General features: G+C 42.3%; 1 protein-coding gene across 1 annotated transcript; it reads left to right on the forward strand.

The window, feature by feature from the left end:
• Positions 1-14,053: 14,053 nt before the first annotated feature.
• On the forward strand, positions 14,054-23,725 carry klf15 (Kruppel like factor 15). Its single transcript, XM_015968601.3, has 3 exons — positions 14,054-14,183; positions 15,701-17,270; positions 23,321-23,725. Exons 2-3 carry the CDS (start codon positions 15,754-15,756, stop codon positions 23,496-23,498), a joined length of 1,695 nt encoding a protein of 564 aa, XP_015824087.3. The 5' UTR covers positions 14,054-14,183; positions 15,701-15,753; the 3' UTR covers positions 23,499-23,725.
• The last annotated feature ends 344 nt before the right edge of the window (positions 23,726-24,069 follow it).

Consider the following 24,069-nt stretch of genomic DNA (forward strand, 5'->3'; position numbering starts at 1 on the left):
ATGTAGCTGACAGCGAGGCGGGTGATCCCACAATGGCGGACGTCTGGAGCCCGAAAGGGGATCCTGGTGTCGGGTGTCGGGGACCAGGCGATCCCGCTCTTTGATTGCCACAAAGGATGGTCCCATCTCTCCTCTGCGGCAACCACCTCCTCATCTGAACCTTCTTCCATTTCTTCCCCTGAATCAGGCCCTGGGGTAAAGGCCTGATCTTCAGCCTCTTCATCCGAAGAACAGCTGTCATCCGTGGATGAGGATGAGGCTGACTCTCCCTCTTCCTCAAGCTGCTGAAACACCTCCAGGGCTTCATTCACGTTGAATCTTCTTCTCATGGTTGCGGTTCAAAGAAATGAATCCTGATCTGAGTCTCATATATGTACTTTTGATCAATTGGTGCACCTGTGTAAGCTGCCCCTACTGAATGTAAACAAAATTCGATTCTGCAGGAATTTGTTTTGAAAAACAAATGTATGCCTTTGAAGTTTTTCAGCCTTCATCTTAGCTTTCATCCATGCAAATGCTTTGTACTTATTGAAATAACATTTTGCAAAAGTAAAATTGTGAATGAGTATCTGAAATTTAGCAGAAAATCCTTTGATTTTTGATATATAGCATGCCTTTGATGAATATTCATGAAGTCAACAGAGTGTGAGAACCTGTGCCCCCCCCCTACACTCCCATTACCCACACCTGCTCAACCACTCCAGATAATGATCACAGATCTGTCTTTTGAAGATCTGTAAAGTGCTTTGATACCTACATACACGCATGCCTGCACAATCACACACAAAGGAACACATGTCAAAATGCTATTTTGCAGAATAAGCTAATTTTGTACATTCAGTCAGGCTTATTTTTTGAAAGAACACTGAAAAAGCACAATTACCAAAAATTCAGAACACACACATTCAAACTATTGTATGGCATCTCTAAATAACACACAAACCATTTTTTTGCAAAATATGTATTATAATGGGCAGTCAGAGGTAAAGAAATACAGCTAAATCATTCAGTTTAAATGCTGGGTCAGCCATTGCCCTGCTATATATGGAGAAAGTATGCCATGTAGTGAAAAACGGTAAAAACTGCTTCTTACATTTGTGATGAGACTGTAAACACGGGCACAATCATAATTTTTTAAAATTATGCCAATATTTATGCTAATTCAAAATATATGATTTACATGAAAGTCAATGGCACAAAAAAATGCTTCAATGTGCTTAACTGTACAAAATGATTTCCACGTTTTAATAAAGTAGGTTGAATATTTTTTCAAACTTTTTTTTGTAATTCCTTCCAAAATACACATCCTCCATAAAAATTAGATAAATTGCATTAACACAGCCAAAGTTATTCACAAAAATACACGTGTCAGCACAAAAAAATGCTCTAATGTGAGGTAAGGGTTAAAGAGACTTGAACAAAACCGGTTTTGTGGAACTTTGGGTAATAGGTCAGAGACGCTTAGCTCAGGGAAACTTTGGGCAAATATAATCGAGGCCTTCATGTTGGAAAAATGGGCCAGAATGAGGTGGCACACCTGAGGATCTCAGAGGACGGCATTACTGGAGCTGGGCACACTACTGTAGAGTTGAAACACACCAGAAAATAGCTTTAATAACTTCTAACAAACAAATGCAACAAGAATTTCTAACTGAGTAACTGCCTTGACCTGCAACTGGAAGTTAGTGTGGCTCAGCAAAGTTTTATAACCTCCTACAAGAGTATAGGATGACTGCAGCTAACTCATAGTGACAGATCCTGGTGTACATTAGTGCTGGGTAAATAATCATGGAGCGGTAAGCTTTGCTGCTTTTTAAAGGACCCAGTGAAAGCAGCGGTAGTGTTACCAGAAACGAAAATGTAGTCTTTCTGTTTTACCACTTACCTCACCCCTGAGCTGCTATATGAAACAGCTTCTTGTTGTTGTTATGCTGTCACAGCTGAGAGGTGCTGCAGACGGAGGCAGAAACCAAAGAGAAACAAGTGGGCACAGTCCCTGACTTATAAACCCGTGTAATGTCTCTCCTGAGGCGGTGACTCAACCACCTGCCCAGGACTGGGCTGAATTTCATCACTACAGTAGCTTCTCATACTAATGCTCTGCTAACTAGTTGGTCTTAGAAATCATTTATAATTTAAGAATAATAAGGGAATTCCTGCTACTGACACTCGCATAGTTGAAGTAATCCGCTTAAACAAAAGTCACAATCCCTAAAGCCCAGGAAATAAGGCAATTTACACTTATCAGGAAACTTGTTGACTTAGAAGACAATTGTCTTCAAAAGACTTCATTTTAGAAAAATATTATTTCATAACTTTAGTGGATCATAAAAAATAAAAAGAAGAAGAAGAAGAAAAGATCATTTCTATAGCGCCTCTCAAGATAAAAAATCACGAGGCGCTTCACAAAAACAAAAATTGCAAAAACATAAAAAAGCATTTAGAAAATGTTTAAAAATATATTAAAATGAGCAAAAATAGGCTATTGTGATTAAAAAAATGTTAAGAAAAAGAGAGAGTGAACAGGAAAGAGGGAAATCAGTGGATCCTGAGGAAGTTGGAATAGGTGGGGAGAGCAGAATAAAGAGAGAGAGGTGAAGAAGGTCATACAAAAGCCAGCTTGAACAAGTGAGTCTTCAGCTGCTTTTTAAAGGAGACCACTGAGTCCACTGATCTCAGGCTCAGGGGGAGAGAGGTCCAGAGTCTGGGGGCCACAGCAGCAGATGATCTGTCATCTTTGGTCTTTAGCCTGGTGCTGCACAACCAGTAGGCTTTGGTCACTGGACCTCAGCGACCTGCTGGGGGTATAGGGACTAAGGCCTAGTCCACACGTAGCCGGGTTTTTTTAAAAACAAATATCTGCCCCTCCAAAAACTTGCATCCACACCACCTCGTTTTAAAAAAAAAACTCTGTCCACACGTATCCGGATAAATACGTTGTTAAGGACATGCCAGACCTGTAGGCGGCAGTATTTCCCCCGTTCTTAACCTCGTCCTTCGTCTGTGGTCTTCCGCAAGGAGCAGTAATTCCGCTGCAAAAACAAACAAGCAAAAAGCGCTTGGACAATTGATAAAGCGAGCGCAGCTCTGAGGGCATCCATGCTGTCGGCTAGTTTAAACACAGGTCGCACACGTGATGTCAGCATTTTTTTGTCGCGGAAAGTGACGTTGCGGACCTTCAAACTCCGGTTTTGTCCGTCCACACGCAGACACCCAAAACGGAGAAAATGCAGATCTTCACTTTGGCCGGAGTTTTTAAAAAGATCCGTTTTCGTGTGAAAAAACTCCGTTTTCGTGTGGATGACAGGCCAAAACGTAGAAAAATATCTACGTTTTGGCAGATCCCCGGCTACGTGTGGACAGGGCCTAAGAAGATCACCAATGTAAGATGGTGCTTGTCCATGTAAGGCCCTATAGACCAGAACCAGGATCTTGAAATGAACCCTGAAGTTGACTGGCAGCCAGTGAAGCTGGAGGAGAAGCGGGGTGATGTGGGTGTGTTTGGAGGACTTGGTCAGAAGCCGAGCACAGGCATTCTGAACCACCTGTAGGTGGTTCAGGGAGGTTCTGCTCAGACACGTGAAAAGAGAGTTACAGTAGTCTAAGCGTGAGGAGATGAAGGTGTGGAGAACTGTTTCAAGTTCAGAGCGGGACAGAATGGGACTCATCTTAGCAATGTTCCTGAGATGGAAGAAGGAAGAGCGAACAAGAGAACTGACATGAGAATCCAGGGTGAGAGCTGGGTCAAAGGTCAGACCAAGATTCCTGACTGAAGGTTTGGTGTGAGAAGCAAGCTGACCAAGAGAGTCTCTGACTTTGGGAACCAGCTTGTCTGGGGCACAGATGAGGATCTCAGTCTTATCTTCAGGGCCCGATATCATCAAATTGACCAGACAAATCACGATTATTAAATGGTAGTATTGCTAAAAATGCTACGTTACTCATATTTTTATTACATCTGCAGTGGTCTCGAGCAGGATTGAATGCATTGTCAGTTGTACGCTGGGGAAAAAAAGCTCTGGTGCGCCTGTTTTAGGAACTAAAAGTTAGCCAGATCAAAGTTGAGCTGATAGGATCTGGAGTCTTGTTTCCTGATATTTGGCCATCTCACCTCTGATTGGCTGACAGCAACTCAACACTACCACCGACTATGTTAGCTTTACAACGTTGATGTTTTATCTCCCCAAATAACACAAGCCTGGAGGAGTTCTGCTGTGTACCTGAACCACAACACTTTCAGAGGCCATTTCTGCTCAGCGGACCACTACAGCATGCCGTTTCTGGCTGAAGAATCGCTAAAACTAGCTAGAAAGCAATAGCTTAAAGTCTTGTAAACACTGTTGTGTTAAATCAATCAATCAATCAAAGCTTTATTTATAAAGCGCCTTCCGCAACCCTGTCAGGAAGCCCAAATTAAAAAGTAGAAAAATAATCTGGATTGACATAAATCTGATGTGCTTGTCATTTAGCTGGAAGTGGAACAATTTGACGAAGTGCTCATTTGAAAGTTGTGCTCCCAAGGATTTTTGACCCTAATGGGCATCCGTTGGTAAAGTCTTACTCGAACACAAAAATACCACTTTCTTCCAGTGATTTAGGTTTGCACTGCACCCTATTGTCAGGGAAAATACACACAGTCACTTGAAAAAAAAATACTACTGATGTATTTCATGAGGCAGTAATATTACCAACAGTTTGAATTTTATCAACATTTTTGTTTTTGGTCAATTGTTTAATGTGTCTAATTTCTATGCATAAAATGATTATTTACCGGAAATCTAACCAACCCCCAACAGCCCTTCTCTTCCTCTCTTGCCAGTGGAATCTGTAAAGAGGCAGAGACATCATTTAAATCCATTAAATTGTGACTTGGCTTCTAAATATCGAAGCTAACCACTTTTTTAGATCAAAACAGACAGAGAAGGAAGAGGGACATATAATACCCCTGGTTTGGTGTTTAAATAAAGGCAGCGCTTTGTTCTCTCTGTCTGTGAACGGTTTGGATTAGGACTACAGATGCTGGACTTGGAGGCAGAAAATTCTCTGTGAAGCATGGCAACAGCCATGACAGCAGCTCGAAACACAGCAGCCTCTGTTCTGGTAAAGTAGCTGTTTCTGGGACCTGAGGAGGTTTTCTTTTCTTTCTGAAAGGAAAAACAAAACTTAATAGTGGAAATGTCTTAGTTTATTACTCGGTTTTACTGCACTGTACTTCCCAGAAGCAAAAGGTTAAACCCTTCAAGGTATCATCATTAGGATTTTCATGGTATCTAATTTTATTTGTGACACGTGGTAACCATCAGAGTAAAGGTGGGCTCATGTTGTCTCTGCAAATGAAATGAATCATGGAACGCCAGAATTATCAACTAAAGTTTTGAGCAGAGGAGACTATGTGCGGTACTACTCCGTGTAATGCCCCATGAGGTCTATTGACTTTGTTAGGAAGGAGTCAGAATTGTGCTTGATGCTTTAAAGTTTTGAGTTGTTCGAGGTTTTAAATTTCTTTCTTTCTTTTGAACTGGCAGCCTTTTCACTCATATTTAGGTTTGTCCTTGTATGATGCCACAGCAACCTCAAGTTGCAAAAATGAGAAACAGCCACGTCAAAAACAAGAGCAAAGAATATACCTGAAGAGCAAATTTTGTTTACGAGACTCAGGCCCTGTCCACACGTAGCCGGGGATCTGCCAAAACGTAGATATTTTTCTACGTTTTGGCCTGTCATCCACACGAAAACGGAGTTTTTTCACACGAAAACGGATCTTTTTAAAAACTCCGGCCAAAGTGAAGATCTGCGTTTTCTCCGTTTTGGGTGTCTGCGTGTGGACGGACAAAACCGGAGTTTTAAGGTCCGCAACATCACTTTCTGCGACAAAAAAAATGCTGGCATCACGTGTGCGACCTGTGTTTACACTAGCCGGCATCATGGAAGCCCTCAGAGCTGTGCTCTGTCACTACCCGATCCATCAATTGTCCAAGCGCTTTTTGCTTGTTTGTTTTTGCAAGCGGAATTACTGCTCCTTGCGGAAGACCACAGACGAAGGACGAGGTTAAGAACGGGGGAAGTACTGCCGCCTACAGGTCTGGCATGTCCTTAACAACGTATTTATCCGGGTACGTGTGGACAGAGTTTTTTTTAAAACGCAGTGGTGTGGATGCACGGTTTTGGAGGGGCGGATATTCATTTTTTTAAAACCCCGGCTACGTGTGGACTAGGCCTCAGAGTCATTCAGAGTTAAATTAACACTAAATGTTTTTTTAACTTTAAAGCTTTAACATTGATGTCAGTGTTGAGTTAGAAACATGACCAGATTCCCATTTGACACCACTCTGCGGCCCTCTGCTTGCCGGATACTACACCTAACAGTTTTGTGGAGCGGGAAGGTGCTCTATAACAGGAGCTCGTTACATGCTTTGTGAATGTTAGCTGTCATGCTAGCATTAGTGTTTCCAGTTTGCTGATCGTTAATAAAAAAAACACAAGAGGAAGAAAAACAGGAAGTTTGCTTTTTGTTGGCATCATGGCGGAGCCTGGAAGCAAAAGTAAGAGAGTATTGTCATTGGAGGAGAAACAAAAAGCTAAAACCAGAGTGAACATCGGCATGGTCTACGCTAGTTTAACACTCTGGGTGAGCTGAATGTTACTCCACTCCAGGGTCATGGGTAGAGAGAGATAGAGATCGAAGAAACGACACGGGGAAACGTCTTCATCAGAGCTGCAGCCATAACTTTATTAACCGTTATATCTTTCTTGTTTTTTTTGCCCGCTAACTCTCCACTGACCGAACAGCACCCTCTCTCGGATATATCACTCCGCCAGAGAAATTCACCAGACACAAACGATATCAAACAATGAATCTCATCCTACACTCTTCCCTCTCTTTAAATGAAATGTCCTCATTTCAGTCCTAGAAAAACAATAAATCTCATCCTACACTAGTTTGAGGGAGCTAAAGGAGGCTACAAAATCACGGACTGATGGTGACCTGGCTTTGTTGCTAATGGACTTGGAAGTAATAATATGTTTGTCCTATAGTGTAAATCTTTTTACTTAGGGGTATATTTTAGTATTAGTTGGCTTGTGTTAGCATTAGCTTCTTGTTAGCCCTAGCTACAGCATTCTGCAGAAGGATTGTTCATCATAGTTGTAATTCCACTTTCAACCAGTAGGGCGTCATGTGTTACTTTAAGTGGCTCAAACTCTTGAAAATAAATCTGAGTAGGAAAACAATCAAAATACTGTACCTCAAGAAATGTTGCTTTAGATCATTTTCGAAAAGTCACTTTGAGTCCTTGAAAGTATGAACAAACTAAGAATGACTCTGAATTCTTAAATATTATGGTAAGAACTTTAACATCATTCATTATTGTTTATTCTTCACACCTTCCCGGTAAGGTCTATTCAGGAGTTCTGGAGAGGAGGGTCCATCGGATTGTCGAACCTCGGATTTAGGAGAAGCAATGTGGTTTTCATCCTTGCTGTTCAACATTGGACCAGCTCTATACCATTAGGGGAGTCTGGGAGGGTGCGTTGGAGTCTGCCCAACCAATCTGCATGCATTTTGTGGATTTGGAGAAGGCGTTCGACTGTGTCCCTCGGGGGCCCTGTGGGGGGTACTCATTTTAAATCCAAATGTGACTTTTATGTCAGAGTCTGAGTATGCTGTTTTCCATTTTATTTGCATCAGTACAAGATTATTATCAAACCCTTTCACAGACAGAATAATTTGCTTTAGTTTTTCCTCCAAGGAATTTCAGGTACCGGATTGAACAATATCTCATCTTCACATCAAACGAGACTCCACTACTGAAAAAGCCACGAAGAAAGAGGATTCTGTCAGATTTTAGGATCAAAGATGGCTGGGTAAGTAAGAAAACAGCAGAATGTGATATATTCCACAGAACGTGCTATATTGAAACAAGCGCATAGTAAACATGAAAGTCACATTATGAACCCTGAGGTTTGCTGACGACAGGATGGGTTCATGAACTTGATTTTGTAGGTTAAATCAATGAAAGGAGAACAAACAGCTGATAAATGTGTGTTCCGGTGATGTCAAGTTTTTTACTTCCTTTGCATTTGTCATTTAGATAATCAGCAAAGATGTAGCTTAATGTTTTTAAAGTGCTTTTACATTAGATATGTCTTCTGTTAATATGTCATAACATAATGACCAACAATCTCATGGTTTTGTGGCTATTCCTCAAACAGTCCAACTGTATAGAAAATATACCATACACACTCTAGGTGATCACATATTCACACTTGTTTTCATATTATCACAATGGCTAATTACCTCAGTGCATTAAAATGAGAACGCTTTTCCATTTCTATAAAGGTCACATCTTAAATAAATCTGCACCATGATGTGACCAATATGTTCAACTCCCTTCAGGGCAACTCCAGCAATCACTCCAGCAGCTTTAAGACACCAAAAATGAACAAGGCTGGTAATAAAATGTAACTCAGGAGGCACATATTACGTAATAGACTTTGCATGTTTCTTATATAAGATAGTACTCTTGAATTTAAACTTGCTGCTTCCTTCACTTTGAGTTCATGTTAAATTCCTTACAACCCTAAAGGTCAACTTCACTGAACAAACATTTTTAATGATTATTTCTGATTTTAATCGGTCACTCTGAATTTGTCATGCAGCCCAAATATGAAAAAACTCTCCTACACCTAGCTCCTGCAGTAGCTTCTGATAGAAAACAGATGGTGAAACTCTAGGATTAGAAAATCCTGACAGATCTACATCACACTGTCACTAACATTCATGGGCTCACCCATTTTGACTCATGACGGGGAAGGCTGTTGTTGGTTTAGTGTCCAGGAAACAGCAAAGAACGTCTTGGCTTGTAGAAGCTAACTGTTAGCATTAGCAACTTCACACATCAGAACTCCTCTGGGCTTGTGTTATTTTTGGAGATAAAACATCAACTTAGAGCAAAGTGAGTCAGTGGTAGAGTCGTGTTGCTGTTAGCCAATCAGAGGAGAGATGTCCAAACATCAGGAAATAAAACTCCAGATCCTGCTGTCAGAAGCTTCTCCTCCGTGCTGAAAAAGGCACACCAAGGCAGTTTTTTCCCAGAGGACGACTTACAGGGCATTCATTCCTACAGACCATTGCTAATGTAGCTAGATGTAAAACGAGTTTCCCCTTTCATAAGCTCCATGAAACATCTATTCTGTGTTCCTGGTGAATCTCCAAAAGTATGATAGGGAGCCGAAGTCTCCTCCCTTTCCGGTCGGCTCATGGGTCCCCGGAAGAGCGAAAAAATGAATGCAAGTCAACGTGGCTAAAAACACTATTATCTAATCCGCTTAGCCTTACGCCCTGGATTGCACATATGTTGTACTGCAATTTAAGTAAAAGTAATGACAGGTGTTTCGACCATGTCAGTCACGTACTTTTTATCAGCTTGTAAAAGTTTGTAATTAGCATGACTACATACCAGAAATCAGCACGTTGCATGTGTGACGTCACCACATAATCTCCTCCCCCCTAGGGTAGCTGCTACTTACCACATGACCAGATTTATGGTGATTCTTTCCTCCTGTGGGAAGTTTGCTGAACTTACAGCCCTTTTCCCTCAGTTTTCTCTGTGTCTGGTTTGATGACATCACTTTGGTGAAGGTAGTCCTGGACCTATTTTCACACAATACCAAAAATATTGTTTCCCCGTTTAAAAAATATTCAAGACATCAAATGTGGAATCCATGGCACAAAACAAGCGGAATTAGATTTTTAGCCCTGTTGACTTACATTCATTTTTTCGTTCTTCTGGGGACCCATGGTCCAGAAGTGACAAACCCCAGTTTCACACTGCAAGCATCAGCGGAACGGAAAGGCATCGAAGCGGCACCGCTTCAAATAGAATCCAATTATAATCTATGGAGTGTTTCAAATGAGCCGCGACGCGGCAATTTTCAGGCACGCCCCAGAAGCGGCATGACGCGCCACGCCGCTAAAGATAGGATCGAGTTCTATTTTTTCCACAAGCCGCTCCTGGGACACGTCAATTTCCGCAGTTAACAGTGTGAGACAGGAAACCACACACGGTTTCAGTGTCAAATACCCAGTTATTGTCAAAATAAAATGCAACGTTGCAATGTTATATATAACTTACGTCAGCACGTGTGACCGAACGGCTTTGTTTACCACCAGTTTCTTTCGAGAAGTGCAATGGTGTGATTCCTTGCGGGGGTTGTGATCTCTCCATGAGGAAGGTGTCGGAAAACTCGAGGGATTGCAGAATCTCGTGAGTACAGCGAGGAGGCCGTGCCGCGGCCAAGACTCTCCCGGTGTGAAAAGGACCTCTTTGAAGTTTGCGAGTGAGCCGCCCCGCTGCTGTTCCTTTCTGCTGATGCTTGCAGTGTGAAACTGGGGTCAGGCACTGTATACAAACCTGGACAGTAAGACAGCATCAAAAACCAACACTTAAAAAAAGTTTAAGGTCGGTCACACAGCTACTGCTAACGCTAGCCTGAGATGCTGCTAATGCCTATCCTTGACGAGAGGAAAACATCAAAGAATGTTCCAAAATGCACTGGGACTATCCAAACTGTGCCAGATAGATCCACAGCCTGTCTTCTTTGTCCTTTCCCCTTTGTGTCTCCTTCTCTCCTGGACATTCTGCGAGTCTCATGACTCGCGAAGGATAAAACAACGAAGGTTTTACTGGTAAAAGATTCATTTACTCAGTAACCAAAAGCCACACAAGCAAGAAAATGTAAACCTCAGGTCATATAAATTTAAATGACAATTTTAGCCAACTGGGAGTAAATAATATTAATATGTCTGCACTCATGCACAAATGAGAGGCCCTGAATCTGTCGTTATAGATGTTAGCCACACAGACAAACATGCAGATACAAAGCTAGCTTTGTGTTGTGGGCATAGCCTATCCAAACTGCAAAGACCCCTAATCCATCAAATAGGATGAGACTTGTCAGTGTAACTAAATGCCAACTAAGCTGTCTAGGAAGTGCATTAGAGGGAGGAGGGTGGGAGTTTGTGGTAGTGGTACGGGCTGAATGGGGGGTTAAAGTTCTTTCTAGTTTTGTCATAAACCCTTTGCATAATTCTCACAGGGAAGCTTTGCTCCCAAAAACACTTTCTGAAAACAAGCATTTGTGTTTGTGTTGTGACCGTCTCAGGGGAAGGTCCCAGAATAGATGGCTGTGTGCACTGGCTACTTAAGAAAAACAGCAACTTTAGGCAAAAGGTTGATCTCACTGAAAAACACACCATTTCACTGGGAAAAAAGCTCTCGTAACAGGTGAAAAGACCAGCTGGATCAGTTCAGTAGGAGACTGGATGCTTTTACTGCTACCAACACGGATTTACTGTATACGTTTACGTTTGTTACGGTAAGTCGGAGGTCACCATCACGAGAGGGAAGAGACTTGCTCTGATCATCTAGTGAACCTTTACAGCTTCCTGTTTACATGCAGGGTTTAAGGCTACGGGGATCTACTGGTCAGCTGGTGCTGTTTAAGCTGGTTACAACATAAACACTCAACCCCAGATGACAGAAAAGGCCAGGTAACAAAAAACAGATCTTGAGTTTCCAGTAAGATAGACCAAAGATCCATTTACCACCCAAATAATCAAAATTCATGCATTTGCATGGTTTTCATTGTTTTTGAGTTGATTACATTAGGAGTTACTGCGCCGTGGGTGAAGGAAGAGCCCCAGAAGCTTTTTTGGACAGATGCAAATTGTTTTCCCTAAAATTACAAAACAGAATTGATCTTGGCGTTTGCCTCTCTCAGATTCGACAGTATTTAACATACCTCCCAAACAGAGCTTCCTCAGTGAAACTGCCAGCTTCGTTAACTGAGAAGAAACACGTTTTCTCCATTTCACTTTTGGCACAATGACTTTACCGGGGGGAAATAAATCACTTTGATCCATGAAACCCATCTAGGGCTTGGAGAACACGCACACGGGTAGGTTTTTAAGTTTAAAAGATGCCGCCGAATAAAAGTAGGATGTTTCGTGGATTTTAACCAGAAAATCTTCATAACATGAACATCTAAAAATGGTTAAAGGTGTATTATGTTAGAATAAAGTAAGAATGACATCCTGTGGTCAAATGTGGTTACTGCAGGCCATTTTTACAAAACGTTACGTTCTCACTTTCTGTTGCCAGTAACGGATCAGCACCAGAAGACTCTAGATGGCAAGTGAAGATGAGTCATTCACAGTAAGTTCACAAATAAATGCAGTGTTATATCTGGTGTTAGCACTCTTGGGCGTTTAACTTTAGGGAGCACTTACTACACTCATTACGGTATTATACCTCTGGCATCACAGGAGTTTGTCGTCTTGCTGTTATAGTTCTGAACAACTCATTGAAGGAAGTAAAATGCCACGATTCACTCATTATGCACTTCACACATGCAGCCGACCATTAGCTTCTAATTCACCGTTAGCATTGTTAGCTCAATGTTACCCTCTAGCCTGCTTCACTTGATATGAAAAGATGCCGTGGCATCTTAGGGGTACAAAAAATAAATTCTGCATCACTCCTGTTTACTAGCTTTGGTCCTTTAAAAGGTGTGGAACACTGAAAACCCATTTTTATTATTATATCTGAATATGATGGGTCACTCTGAGTTTTTCAATTAGGCGGAACAAAAAATAGTCTCCTACACCTAGCTCCTGCATTAGCTTCTGATAGAAAATAGACAGTGAATTTCTAGGATTAGAAAAGCCACACGGATCTACGTCACACTGTCATTTAACGTTCATGGACTCACCCATCTTGACTCACGACGGGAAAGGCTGTTGTCCAGAAAACAGCAGAGAACGTTTTAGCTGGTAAAAGCTAACCATTAGCATTAGCAACTCCACCACACAGCAGAACTTCTTCAGGCTTGTGTTATTAGTGGCAATGCAAACAGTCAGTGGTAGAGTCACGTTGCTGTTAAACAATCAGAGGAGAGATGTCCAAATATCATGAAATGAGACTCCAGATCCGGTTGTCTGAAGCACGTCTCTGATGTGGCTGACTTCTAGTTCCTGAAACAAATGCACTTGTGCTTTTTTCCCCCAGAGTACGTCTTACAATGCAAGTGTTACCACCTTTAAACCTTACATGAACCTAAATGACTTGGGTAAAATACAGTAAAATCATTGTGGTTGTACGTTTCTGATTTTGTGTCAGCAGTAGGGTTTTCAGCAGTACCACAGCTGCCTAGATCTTTAAGGAGCTAGGATAAGTCAAAGTTTTGAACTTTTGGGAGAGCGAGAGCTCGTTATTCACCTCTCAGTGAGACTTTAAATATCATTTTACACAACATCATGACTCTGTGGGGCACATACAGCAAAACATTCTGAAAGCAGTCTTAAAAGGGTCACTTATCCAAACTGTGAAAGTTAATCCAGCAGTAAATGCATCCAGACGGGAGATGTTCGCTTGTCCGATGTATGGTGTTTTTACCAGGTTCTGCTCAGCTGTAGTGACGGCAACACTTGTGTTGGAATGCAAGTGGACTCACTGACTCACACTTTTACTGAGTCACTGATTCAGAAAAAAAAGGAGGGAGGTTGTTTCTGTCCTGTCCCTTGTCCTCAACATCAGAACCCCAAGTATGAAAGACACAGAAAACAGTTCATAGTGTTTGTTTTGTTTACAGCAATCAGTCAACTGGAGAAATTAGGAAGTGGTGCAGCATGTGGGCTGGAGCATGACCTGACACCTGACTTAGAGTTAGAGTAAGGGCATGACAGTGATATATGACCCCTCGCTCTCACACACACACACACACACACACACACACACACACACACACACACACACACACACACACACACACACACACACACCTCCCTCTCTCTCTTTCTTTTACTCACGTCAAATCCCAAACAGAGCCAATAGCGACGCACCGAGCAGACGAGCCTTCACGAGCCAACCCTCTGATTTGTTGCGTTCCGCGGACCGAGCTGCGATCATGTGACGGTTAAGCGATCCACCAGAGAGAGAGAGAGAGAGAGAGAGAGAGAGAGAGAGAGAGAGAGAGAGAGAGAGAGAGAGAGAGATGGAAATGCAAAGCGCAAAGCTCCTGTGCAGGAGTTTTACTGCCAGCGCGCACCATTACGCACCGACACCTCGTCCCGGATTGGATCGCGCAGCGTAAAGGAGAGGAGTTTTGTTTCCTCGCATTTAAGGGTGAGAACTTTTTAACACGATGAGGCTTCGGCTTTCTCCTTTCACTGGTTGAGTGGTTTTCCGTGAGCACAAACTCTGATTCTACGCGTCTCATCCTGGAGCGCAGCGCGTCTGCTGAGCGACAGGACAGAAAACGCGTGACCTCCTGCCGGCTGCACGCCGTTGCGTTTGGTGCATGAAGAGGTTAAATCCTGCTCGTTTATGTGACATTTTAACGTTAAACCAAGAGGTCAGACTTGGACATGCAGCGTTAGATGTGCCATCACTACTAATAATAAACTTCAGCCATGCTGCGCTGTTCGGAGCAGAGAGCATCATGCTGTCAAACGTGTTCCTGATGTTGCACGGCCGCGAGGTTACTACAGGTCAAATGACTTCAGGCAGCCAAGTTATTCTCAAACTCTTTTTTTCTTTCCATGAGGTCTCTCCGCAGCCGCAGACAGCTCCTATCTTGTCTCCGTGTCAGTCAGATTCCGACTGCACGGCTCAAATTACTGAACAAATACATTTTATTTGTGATTGTGTGCAAAATTATAGCCAGTAAAATAAACATACAAACAAAAACATCTCTTTATTCTGCAGATGTCTTGATTTGCAAGCGGACTGACGTTTGGAGAAACTTACAGAAGAGGGCGCTCAGTGGTTTTAAATCCAAACGCGTTAGTTTAAGTTTTAAAGGGTCGCGTTTTAAACACCAAAGCCTTCTGACGTGTTTTTAATCCGCATGCAAGTGAACTGTTTGTGAGCTGCGTGGTGCATAAAAATAGAAAATAAATCCTTCACTCATCATCCTGCTGACATGTATTTAATCCAGGATAGAGAATAAAAACGTCCCTCTTTGCAATAAAAAAAGTCAGATTGTGTTTTTATGATAATCTCAGAATGAATTATAAAACCGTTATAACCCAGATTTGGCTGAGTTATGACTATAAAAGGAGACAAACATGATGTTAAACAACCATGTGGCTTCAATTTTAAAGGTGATAGAACTAAAGGAACTCTTAATTCCACGTGGTCAGCGTGAAGTCTGAACCAGCAGCTGCAAGTCTACACACACACACACACACACACACACACACACACACACACACACACACACACGCACACACACACACACACGCACACGCACACGCACACACACACACACATTCCCCCACCCTAACATGTGGTTGACTTTTGAAGTGCCATTCCTTTGCAGATCTCTTGAACAAGCAGCAGGTAGTCAATTTTAAACCTAAATGTGTATTTCAAATGTCACTCTGCTGTACTCCGTCGTCATGGAGACCCAAGGGGCTACTAAGTGATATATTAATCCCTCATTTAGTGTTAGAATGACCAAAGTCAGAGTACTTTGGACAATATACCCAACTGAAACGTCTGTGGTCAACGTCTACCCAACAGGTCAGACTTCACCAGCCTGCCGCTCTCATCTATGAAAGAATGAGCACTAGTTGTCTTTTCACCAAAATGCTTTAATCAAAGTATGATTTTGTAACTAAATAATTTCTTCTTCACAGGAAAAAAGGAGATAGTCCCGTAGAGCTCAGCAGAACCATCAATCCGCACAGGAATGGTGGATCACCTGCCGCTTGGCGAGGAGACCTTCCTGTATTATTCCTGTTCTCCAGGATCTGACTACGGCGGCATCACTTGCTGCACCAAAGGTGGCATTTCGCAGGACGTCATGGTAACTGACACCTGCACCTACCAGCATCTTCCTTACCAAGGGCTGGCGCTCTCCTCCTCACGTTGCCTCTCCGAGGATGACCTCAGTGACTCCTCCAGCCCTCGCTCCTCCCTTTGCTCCAGCCCAGAGTCTTCATCACCGGTATCACAGAACGCCCACTGCTCCAGCTATGAAAGCAGGAGCAGCTGGAGCAGCGGGTGCTCAAATTCATCAGGAGGAGAGAGTCAAGAGAGCCTGTTGGACCTCCTGCTCTCACAGTCCTCCATCACCACCTCGTTAACCTCCAGTAGTGGCAACAGTTCCATCTCTTCTCCTCTCTGTTCTTCTGTTTGTCTCTCCTCCCCATCCTCCTCATCTCCCACAGCCCCCTTTGTGCCCATGGGCCTGGCATGGGAGTCCAAACAGCGGCTCAGTGTCCTTCCACAGCAGGTCAAAGAGGACTGTTTTGAGTTCCCAGTCTTCCTCGATGAGCTGCAGGACCCTGAAGCACTCCTCTTTCAGCCGACTCTGGAGGAGATTGAGGAATTCTTGGAGGAGAACATGGTGGTGGCAATGGACAGAGATGAGAATGGGAGCGACGAGGCAATGTCTCCTCCTCTGTCGATGTCAGATGATGCTGAAGCAGATGATTTAAGGACACCAGCCGGAGAACTTGAATCTGTGTCTCAGAACTCGGATCAGACTGTGCCTGTGGTCCTTTCTTCACTTTCCTCCTCCTCAGAGACCAAACATTCACCACAGGCTTCAGATATTGCTAGTTCATCATCAACAACATCAACAGAGGATGCGAGCAGTGGAACTCTTTCTGCCAGTAGTTATATTGATGGGATCAAACAGGAAGACTGTGGATCATTGGCAGCTTTATCAGAAAACGCCACCATATCACCCAGTGTGCCTGTAATTCTTCAAATTCAGCCCATTCAGGTCAAGCAAGAACCAAACCCCAGTGCCATATCAGACGCTGTCACCCACCAGTCCCCCAAAACCCATTCCCAGCCAACTGAAGGCCCATCACACATAAAAATAGCCCAGCTCCTGGTCAACATCCAGGGACAAACCTTTGCTTTGGTGCCTCAGTTGCTTTCTCCTGCAACAGCTTGCTTGAACAAAGCAGGAGGTGCTGCTTCCTCCAAGTTTGTCCGGATCGCACCAGTGCCCATCGCGGCCAAACCCACTGGGCTCGAGGAAGGTGGTTTAGGTGGAGGAGGTTCTGCTGCGGGGGTCCTTGCTGGAGGTCAGCGGTACCAGAAGAGCACAGTGGCAGACCTCATCAAAATGCACAAGTGCTCTTTTCCTGGCTGCAACAAGATGTACACGAAGAGCAGCCACCTTAAAGCACACCTGAGACGACACACGGGGGAGAAGCCCTTCGCGTGCACGTGGCCCGGCTGTGGCTGGAGGTGAGGACAGCCGAGTTGTTGAATCAGGTTGAAGTGTCAAAATGATTGTTGGGCCAATAATCAGGAATGTCAGTTAAAATCTACAAAGATATTGTTCTGCAGAGTTCTGCTACATGCACCGTCAGCATGTTTCCCTACACTTAAGAGATTACAGCAATCAGGATTATCAGCTTCCGCTTCAAACAAGTCTGCATCCACTGACTTATGACAGCTGTTGATAAGAAGCCAGGAAGTGTTTTTATTGAGTTGTTTTTATAGACAAGGACACACTCCAGGAAACTGTTTTCTTGATTTTTTTTTGTACTTTTTTACTCTTTTCTGGAAGCTCAAACATGTTTTCAGATCTTAGGACTTCTCAGACAAACAGGGTCTTTGATGTTTGGGAGAACCAGTAGCCTCAGAAGTCTTTAGATGACTCAGAAGAACGGGTTTAGATGAGAGCTACACTCTGGACCGTGTTCAGCACGGTCACAATTTGTTCTTTTCCACAAGCCAAGTCTGTTGCTGCTATCTGTGTGTTTTTGAACCACGATAAAGTCGCAGATTAGGTAGGACACCCTTTGAAGTAATCTGTATGTAGACTTTGCCCAGTTAGTTGGTCCAGCTGTTTGCTTAGCATCCACAACCACAGAACATACAACCCAGAAAGAAAAGTCACTGGATTAGTACTACTATCAAAAGAAATGTGACTTTTCTACCGGGTGTACCTCCAGTATGAGCTTTCTTGGCCTCACTCCTCCTTTAAAGTAAACTGGAAAGTCCAAACACCAGTTTCTGGAACTGCTGGTCAGTGAAATCCACCTCCATATGTACTATCGTCGCTCAAGGTTGAGTCTTTTGTGTGTTTATGTGCACAAATAAATGGGAGGGGTTACGTTGGGTTAATCAACATGATTGAAGTTAAATATTAAAAAAAGTTTGGGTTAACGATTAAAACTTGAATGAAACATAGATTTTTTTAAGGCGATGCTAACATGGTGGCGTGTTTACTTTTGGGAAAGTTCTCTGACAACAAAAGTGAATAAGATAAGTTTAAGTAAACAATAATAATTCCAGTCAACAGAGACGGTGGATCCATGCACTTTGAACAATCAGTATAAAATTCCTACATTTGAAACACTTTCTCACAACATTCAATGTCAGATTTCCTTTCAACTGTTTGGAATTGTCCGTGTTGTGCAGGGAAATGACGTCTACACTGCATTTGTTTATTTATTTTCAGCATTCAGTTTGATTTGAGATAAGTTGATGAGGGTTTTCCAGAACAAAGAAAAGCGGAACACTGACATTTCCCGCAGGCAGATCCACTCTTTTTGAGGAATTAGTTACAACTAAAAACTATATAATATAAATTAATCAATCAGCTGATCGGTTAATGCTGTTTTAAACAAGCCATCACTGGTCATGCATGTGCACATGTGGCTGCTGACTTAGGCAGCAAATTCAGTCAGCTGACGCTTGAAGCACCTGGATTTTCTGTGCTGAGATTCTGGAACGTGGAAGTCGTGCTGTTGTGAAATGCTAGCTTAGTGCTTCGCTAGCTTCATGTAGCCTCTTAATCAGATGCCCGAGCCACCTCAACTGGCTCCTCTCGATGTGGAGGAGAAGCGGGTCTACTCCGAGCCCCTCCCGTATGACCAAGCTTCTCACCCTATTTCACCCTGTGGAGAAAACTCATTTCGACCACTTGAATCCGCAATCTCGTTCTTTTGGTCATTACCCAAAGCTCGGGACCATAGGAGAGGGTAGGAACAAAATATTTTGTACTTTCTGGGTTCAGTTGTCAGTGCTTTACCTTGATCTGATGATGTCACATGACAGCTAAGCACAAACCAACATCCTGGATTTTCTGAGAAAGGCTTTGCTGCATTGCTCAGCGGAAAGCAAGGCATTAACCTCTAGCAAATAGACTATAGCATTCCAGGTAGCTGATTAGCGCTCAATCTTTCTATGAATCTTTACACACATACACACACACACACACACACACACACACACACACACACACACACACACACACACACACACACACACACACACACACACACACACGCACGCACGCACGCACGCACGCACGCAACATATATACCAAGTAACGTGTCGATGGTTACATTGTGATTTCTTAGTAAATATTCTATTTGGTGAGAGATAAACTTTATTGTATTTATCCTAGTGTATCTATAATTAAACGGGTAAACTAGTAGTAGCACATTCAATGTCAAAGTGAGTAAAATGTTATTATAAGGAGAGAAAGAAAGTTTAAGTGGTTAGCAACAGTGTTCAAGACGATGGCCCCCTCCATGAGGGAACCACAGCTCAGCATTTATGTATTTTAGACATGCAGAACTCCTGTTTCCTGTTACCAAGTTGCAGTTCACTAAAAGCGTTGCTTCTAGAGTCCTTGTGACTACAGCATTTAATTGTACTATGATGTTCTTTGCCCATTTCCATCTGGAACAGGAAATGCACATAAACTAGTGAGCGAGGAACCTCTTACCCTTTGTAACCTTAGAGGAGATCCATGTGTTGGTTCCTCTGAAGTCGAGAGAAGTGGTATTTCATTGGCTGGAATCCAACATGTGTATCTGTCAAAACTGTGTTTTTCTTTTTCTCCCTTTTGATGTGTTTTAAGACCTGTAGTTCTCCATCTTGTTGTTGTGTATGGATTTTGTCATTGTACAGAGCTGGATGTGATCATGACTCTTACGTAACATCGGGATCATGTACAGGCAACAACACACCAGCCTGCTGTATTTTCAGCTCAGGCCCTGAGGTTTATTTCTTACAACGACCGAACTTGAAGCCAAAGGCTTGCTGTAAAAACACAGTGGCGTGCATGTACTCGTATGTGTGATCAGGGTTGAAGATCGTTGTCTTTGTCAACTGATTCATCGAGCACCACAATTTCAGATGATGACGGAGCTGTCACGGTTTACTTTCTGTTAAAATTTCACCCTAGACCAAAATCAAGAAGCAAAACGAATAATCTGGCTGATGATTGAAAGTTGAGATCAGTGCGAGTAACTCTGCAGGTTTGTAGCTAACCTGAGCGCCCCGCCTTCCATTCTCTTTTCACGGGTTTAGGAACGTGCCAGAACACAGCCTGCATATGTTTCCCAGACCGCCCACACTAAAATGTATACTATGTGTTGTGCTGCTGCCACACCAAGCTGCCTGGAGGATGTAAGCCACAAGCCAATGTGAAAAAAAAAAAACCACTAAGGTCATCCACAAAATTCCTTTTGTATTTAAAACTCACTGACTTTAAAATACAGAAAATAGAGCAAAGAAACCTCCAACTTGTGGGATATTTTTGAATACAAATAATACTAGAAAGAGGAAAAACGAGACTGAGGGCACGCATGGTGAGGCTGATTCTTTCACACTTTCCATTTGCAAAGCTCATTCAACCTTTTTCTAGTTGGGAAACCATGGCATGTTGAAAGTTTACTGTCATTAGAAGAGTTGGACATGGTTTCAATCAAGCCCCAGCTTGCAGTTGATCCTGCATGGCCCCAGGGTTCAATGTGAGCACATATATGTCTACAACCGCTTACTGCAAAGGCCAAAAGCACCGCCATTTAGGGCCCAGATCATGAAAAATAACACAAACTCCTGTAATTCAAGAAACTGTTAAATGATGAAGTGTGTGATTTTCCTTATGACTTTTATCATTTCAATTATTTATTTATTTATTTATTTTTGGTTAAAGCTGCTTTAGATAAACTACAGAACAAGCTAAGTTTTGAACGCAAACACAGTCATGGAACACTCACCCCTCCCCTCAAGTATCTTCGCCTAGATGCTTCTGCAGGAACTGAAACCCACATTGCTAGGGGAAACAAGATAGTGCTAAACACCAGTCACCATTTTCCACGTCCAGTCATCTTTTGTTGTCCGCTACTTCAAATGCTGTTTTTCTTTCTGGGACTCTGGTGATTTGCCCTGAAGTAGAAGTGGTAGCAGCCGGCCGTTTCTCCTTCTCCGATATTGTTGAGCGGAGAACCTCTCACACCAGTGGTGTTCTGTTGCCAAATACACAAGTGTGTGATGAGTGGAGGACCCTGGGAAGTTCAGCAGTTTGGCGAGACCAACAACCAGATGGTCAAATGATTGGTTTTGGTCCAAAACATGTTAAGGTTTTTAGACAAATGCAAGAGAAAAACTTTTTTCCTTTACTTTTTATTATTGGCATTAGCGTTATTAGTTGCTAGGGATTTTTGAATAAGAGTAGCAAAATTTTATTATAAGAATCTCTAATAAGGATAACATTTTGATGTAGGACATTTTTTTAGTACATTGATGACATCATCAGAAATGAAAGCGATCGACTGAAACTTGACCAATCGTTTATATTTAGTTTAATGAGGCATTGCATTAACCAGATAAAGGACAGAATACCGTATTGTTCTTTAAAACCATAAAGTGATTCATGAAGTTTGTACTGAATATTGCTGAATTTGTTTAGGAATAAACGCTTTTATTTTAAAAGGGAACAAACGTTTTGAAGGATTTTGACCAAAGTGCTGCTCGTAGCGGCGGCAGCATTTCAAGCATCAGGACGGATGGCAACTTTGGAACTTTTGTACAGAGTTTATTGATTTTCCTCATCACTGGGAGAACATTTATAGAGAACCTTTATATAAAGATATATACACACACACACACACACACACACATATATATATATATATATATATATATATATATATATATATATAGTTCTTGGGTCTTTTGCAGTAAAATAAATTTCAATGAAAATATAAAGAACATTTAGAATTGCATAAAATACTATTGTCACGTTCCGTGTCCTTGTCTCCCGTTTTTCCCTTCATCTCTCCCATTTCCTCCATGTTCCCTCCAGTCATTTCTGGCACCTTTATACTCTCATCATATGTAATTCATCCCATTCTTATTATTGTTCATCTCCCCAGTATTATTAGACTTACCTCTGCCTTCAGTTTCTCCAGGATTTATCTTAGTGTTCTCTGTTATCGTTTATTTAGATCAGGTGTGTCGTTTTCTTCTACCCTTCAGTGTTCTTTGTTCTGTAGTTTGTTTTTCTGGATTATTTATTCTCGGTTATCCTAGATTCAGTCCCTAGCTCCCCAGTGTCTTTAGTTCTCTAGTTGTTTGGTTAATTCGTTTATTAATCTTCAGTTCTCAGGCTTAATTCCCAGCCCTCTAGTTTATGTTAAGTAGTTTGTGTTTTACAGGTTTTATCAGATCTAGTTTCCTCGTTTTCTGTTTTGCTTCCCCACTCGTCTCACCTGCTTCCCATCAGCAATCACTCCCTACACACCTGCTCCCTGTTCCCCTGAACACTTGTGTTTGTCTTGTGTTTTTACATACTCCCTGCGCTCAGCTTTAATAAATATTCTTACTTTTGGAACCGTACCTGGCTGCTCTGGGATTACCACCTCACTTCACCTCTTTTTGGGTCCAACATCTACGGCTTCAATCCCTGACAAATGTAGTCCAAGAAGCCAATGTCCTCTTTAGTATCTCAATATGAACTCAGAGTCATGTTCGTTTGCTTCTACCTTTATTACTGGATTATTTAAATTAAGAGTTGTTGCATAATCCCTGTCTGTAGAGTGTAAACTGTCAAACATAAATCCAAGCCTTTATCCTGCAGCTGCCACCATGAAATGAATTTCATATTAATATTATCACTTCAACAGAGGGTTAACCCTCCACTGTCGGGAAAGTCAAGCTGGCCGGAGACCATAGTGACCACGGCAGATCAGGTCCAGAAATAGATGGGCTCAGGTTTACAGTGCTCATGTGTTGCGCTAAATATGGGGTGGCACTTCAACTTTACAGAGGAGATGCATGCAAAGCATCGCTGCTCTCCGGTTACCCACCTAAAAAGAATCGGCAGCTTTAAGCACAACTCTATTATATATATTTTTGCTCGAGTCATATGTTTTTAAGTGATTGTTCAAATGGAGGGGGTATTAAACAGTGAGTCATGTTGCCTATGTAGTTTTTTTTTAATAAAAAGTGGTAAAGACGATTAATCCCTTCTCCGGGTTTCTTCCCGACAGGTTCTCCAGGTCTGATGAGCTGTCCAGACACCGTCGTTCCCACTCAGGAGTGAAACCATACCAGTGCATCGTCTGCGAGAAGAAGTTTGCCCGCAGCGATCACCTGTCGAAACACCTCAAAGTCCACCGCTTTCCACGAAGCAGCAGGACAGGACGCTCTGCAAACGGACCCCTCTGACCCCGCTCTGACACAGTGACGTCAAACAGTGGGGGGGAGGGGACGTGTGTGACGAAAGACAAGGGCAAGGACATCAGGTGGAGGGGTGACAGTCCAAACACCCTTAAAAAGACTCTGTACAAGGGCTGTGTTTTGCTCGTGTGTGTTTATGTTCAAGCGTGCGACGCACATTTATAGTACTGTGATAATTTATTGGTTGAAGAGGAAAAGGCTGTAAAAGAAAAAGAACTAAAACAGAAAACTGTTAGTTGACACAGCAATCTCACAGGTGGAATAAGCTTTTTTTTTGTACTTTGCAACTTTATTCTCAGATATTTTAGCCAATCTCTTTAGAAAGATTTTGTTATTCAGAATATTTTTTTACACATCCTGGTTTGATAAATCACACTTTAAAAGCTTCATATCAATAATTTTTATATGAAATCTCTTGTAAATCCTTTTTTTAAACTTTTTTGAGCCAATCGTAATTTAAATGAGATGTGAGCCAAATTTCATTAATAACAGGCGTAAATGTATTCCCCAAAAACAGTCTTATAGGGTAAATGTGTACAAAGCTAGCAAGAAGGGTTAT

This window comes from Nothobranchius furzeri, chromosome 15 (assembly GCF_043380555.1).
Source record: "Nothobranchius furzeri strain GRZ-AD chromosome 15, NfurGRZ-RIMD1, whole genome shotgun sequence".
NCBI lineage: Eukaryota > Metazoa > Chordata > Actinopteri > Cyprinodontiformes > Nothobranchiidae > Nothobranchius > Nothobranchius furzeri.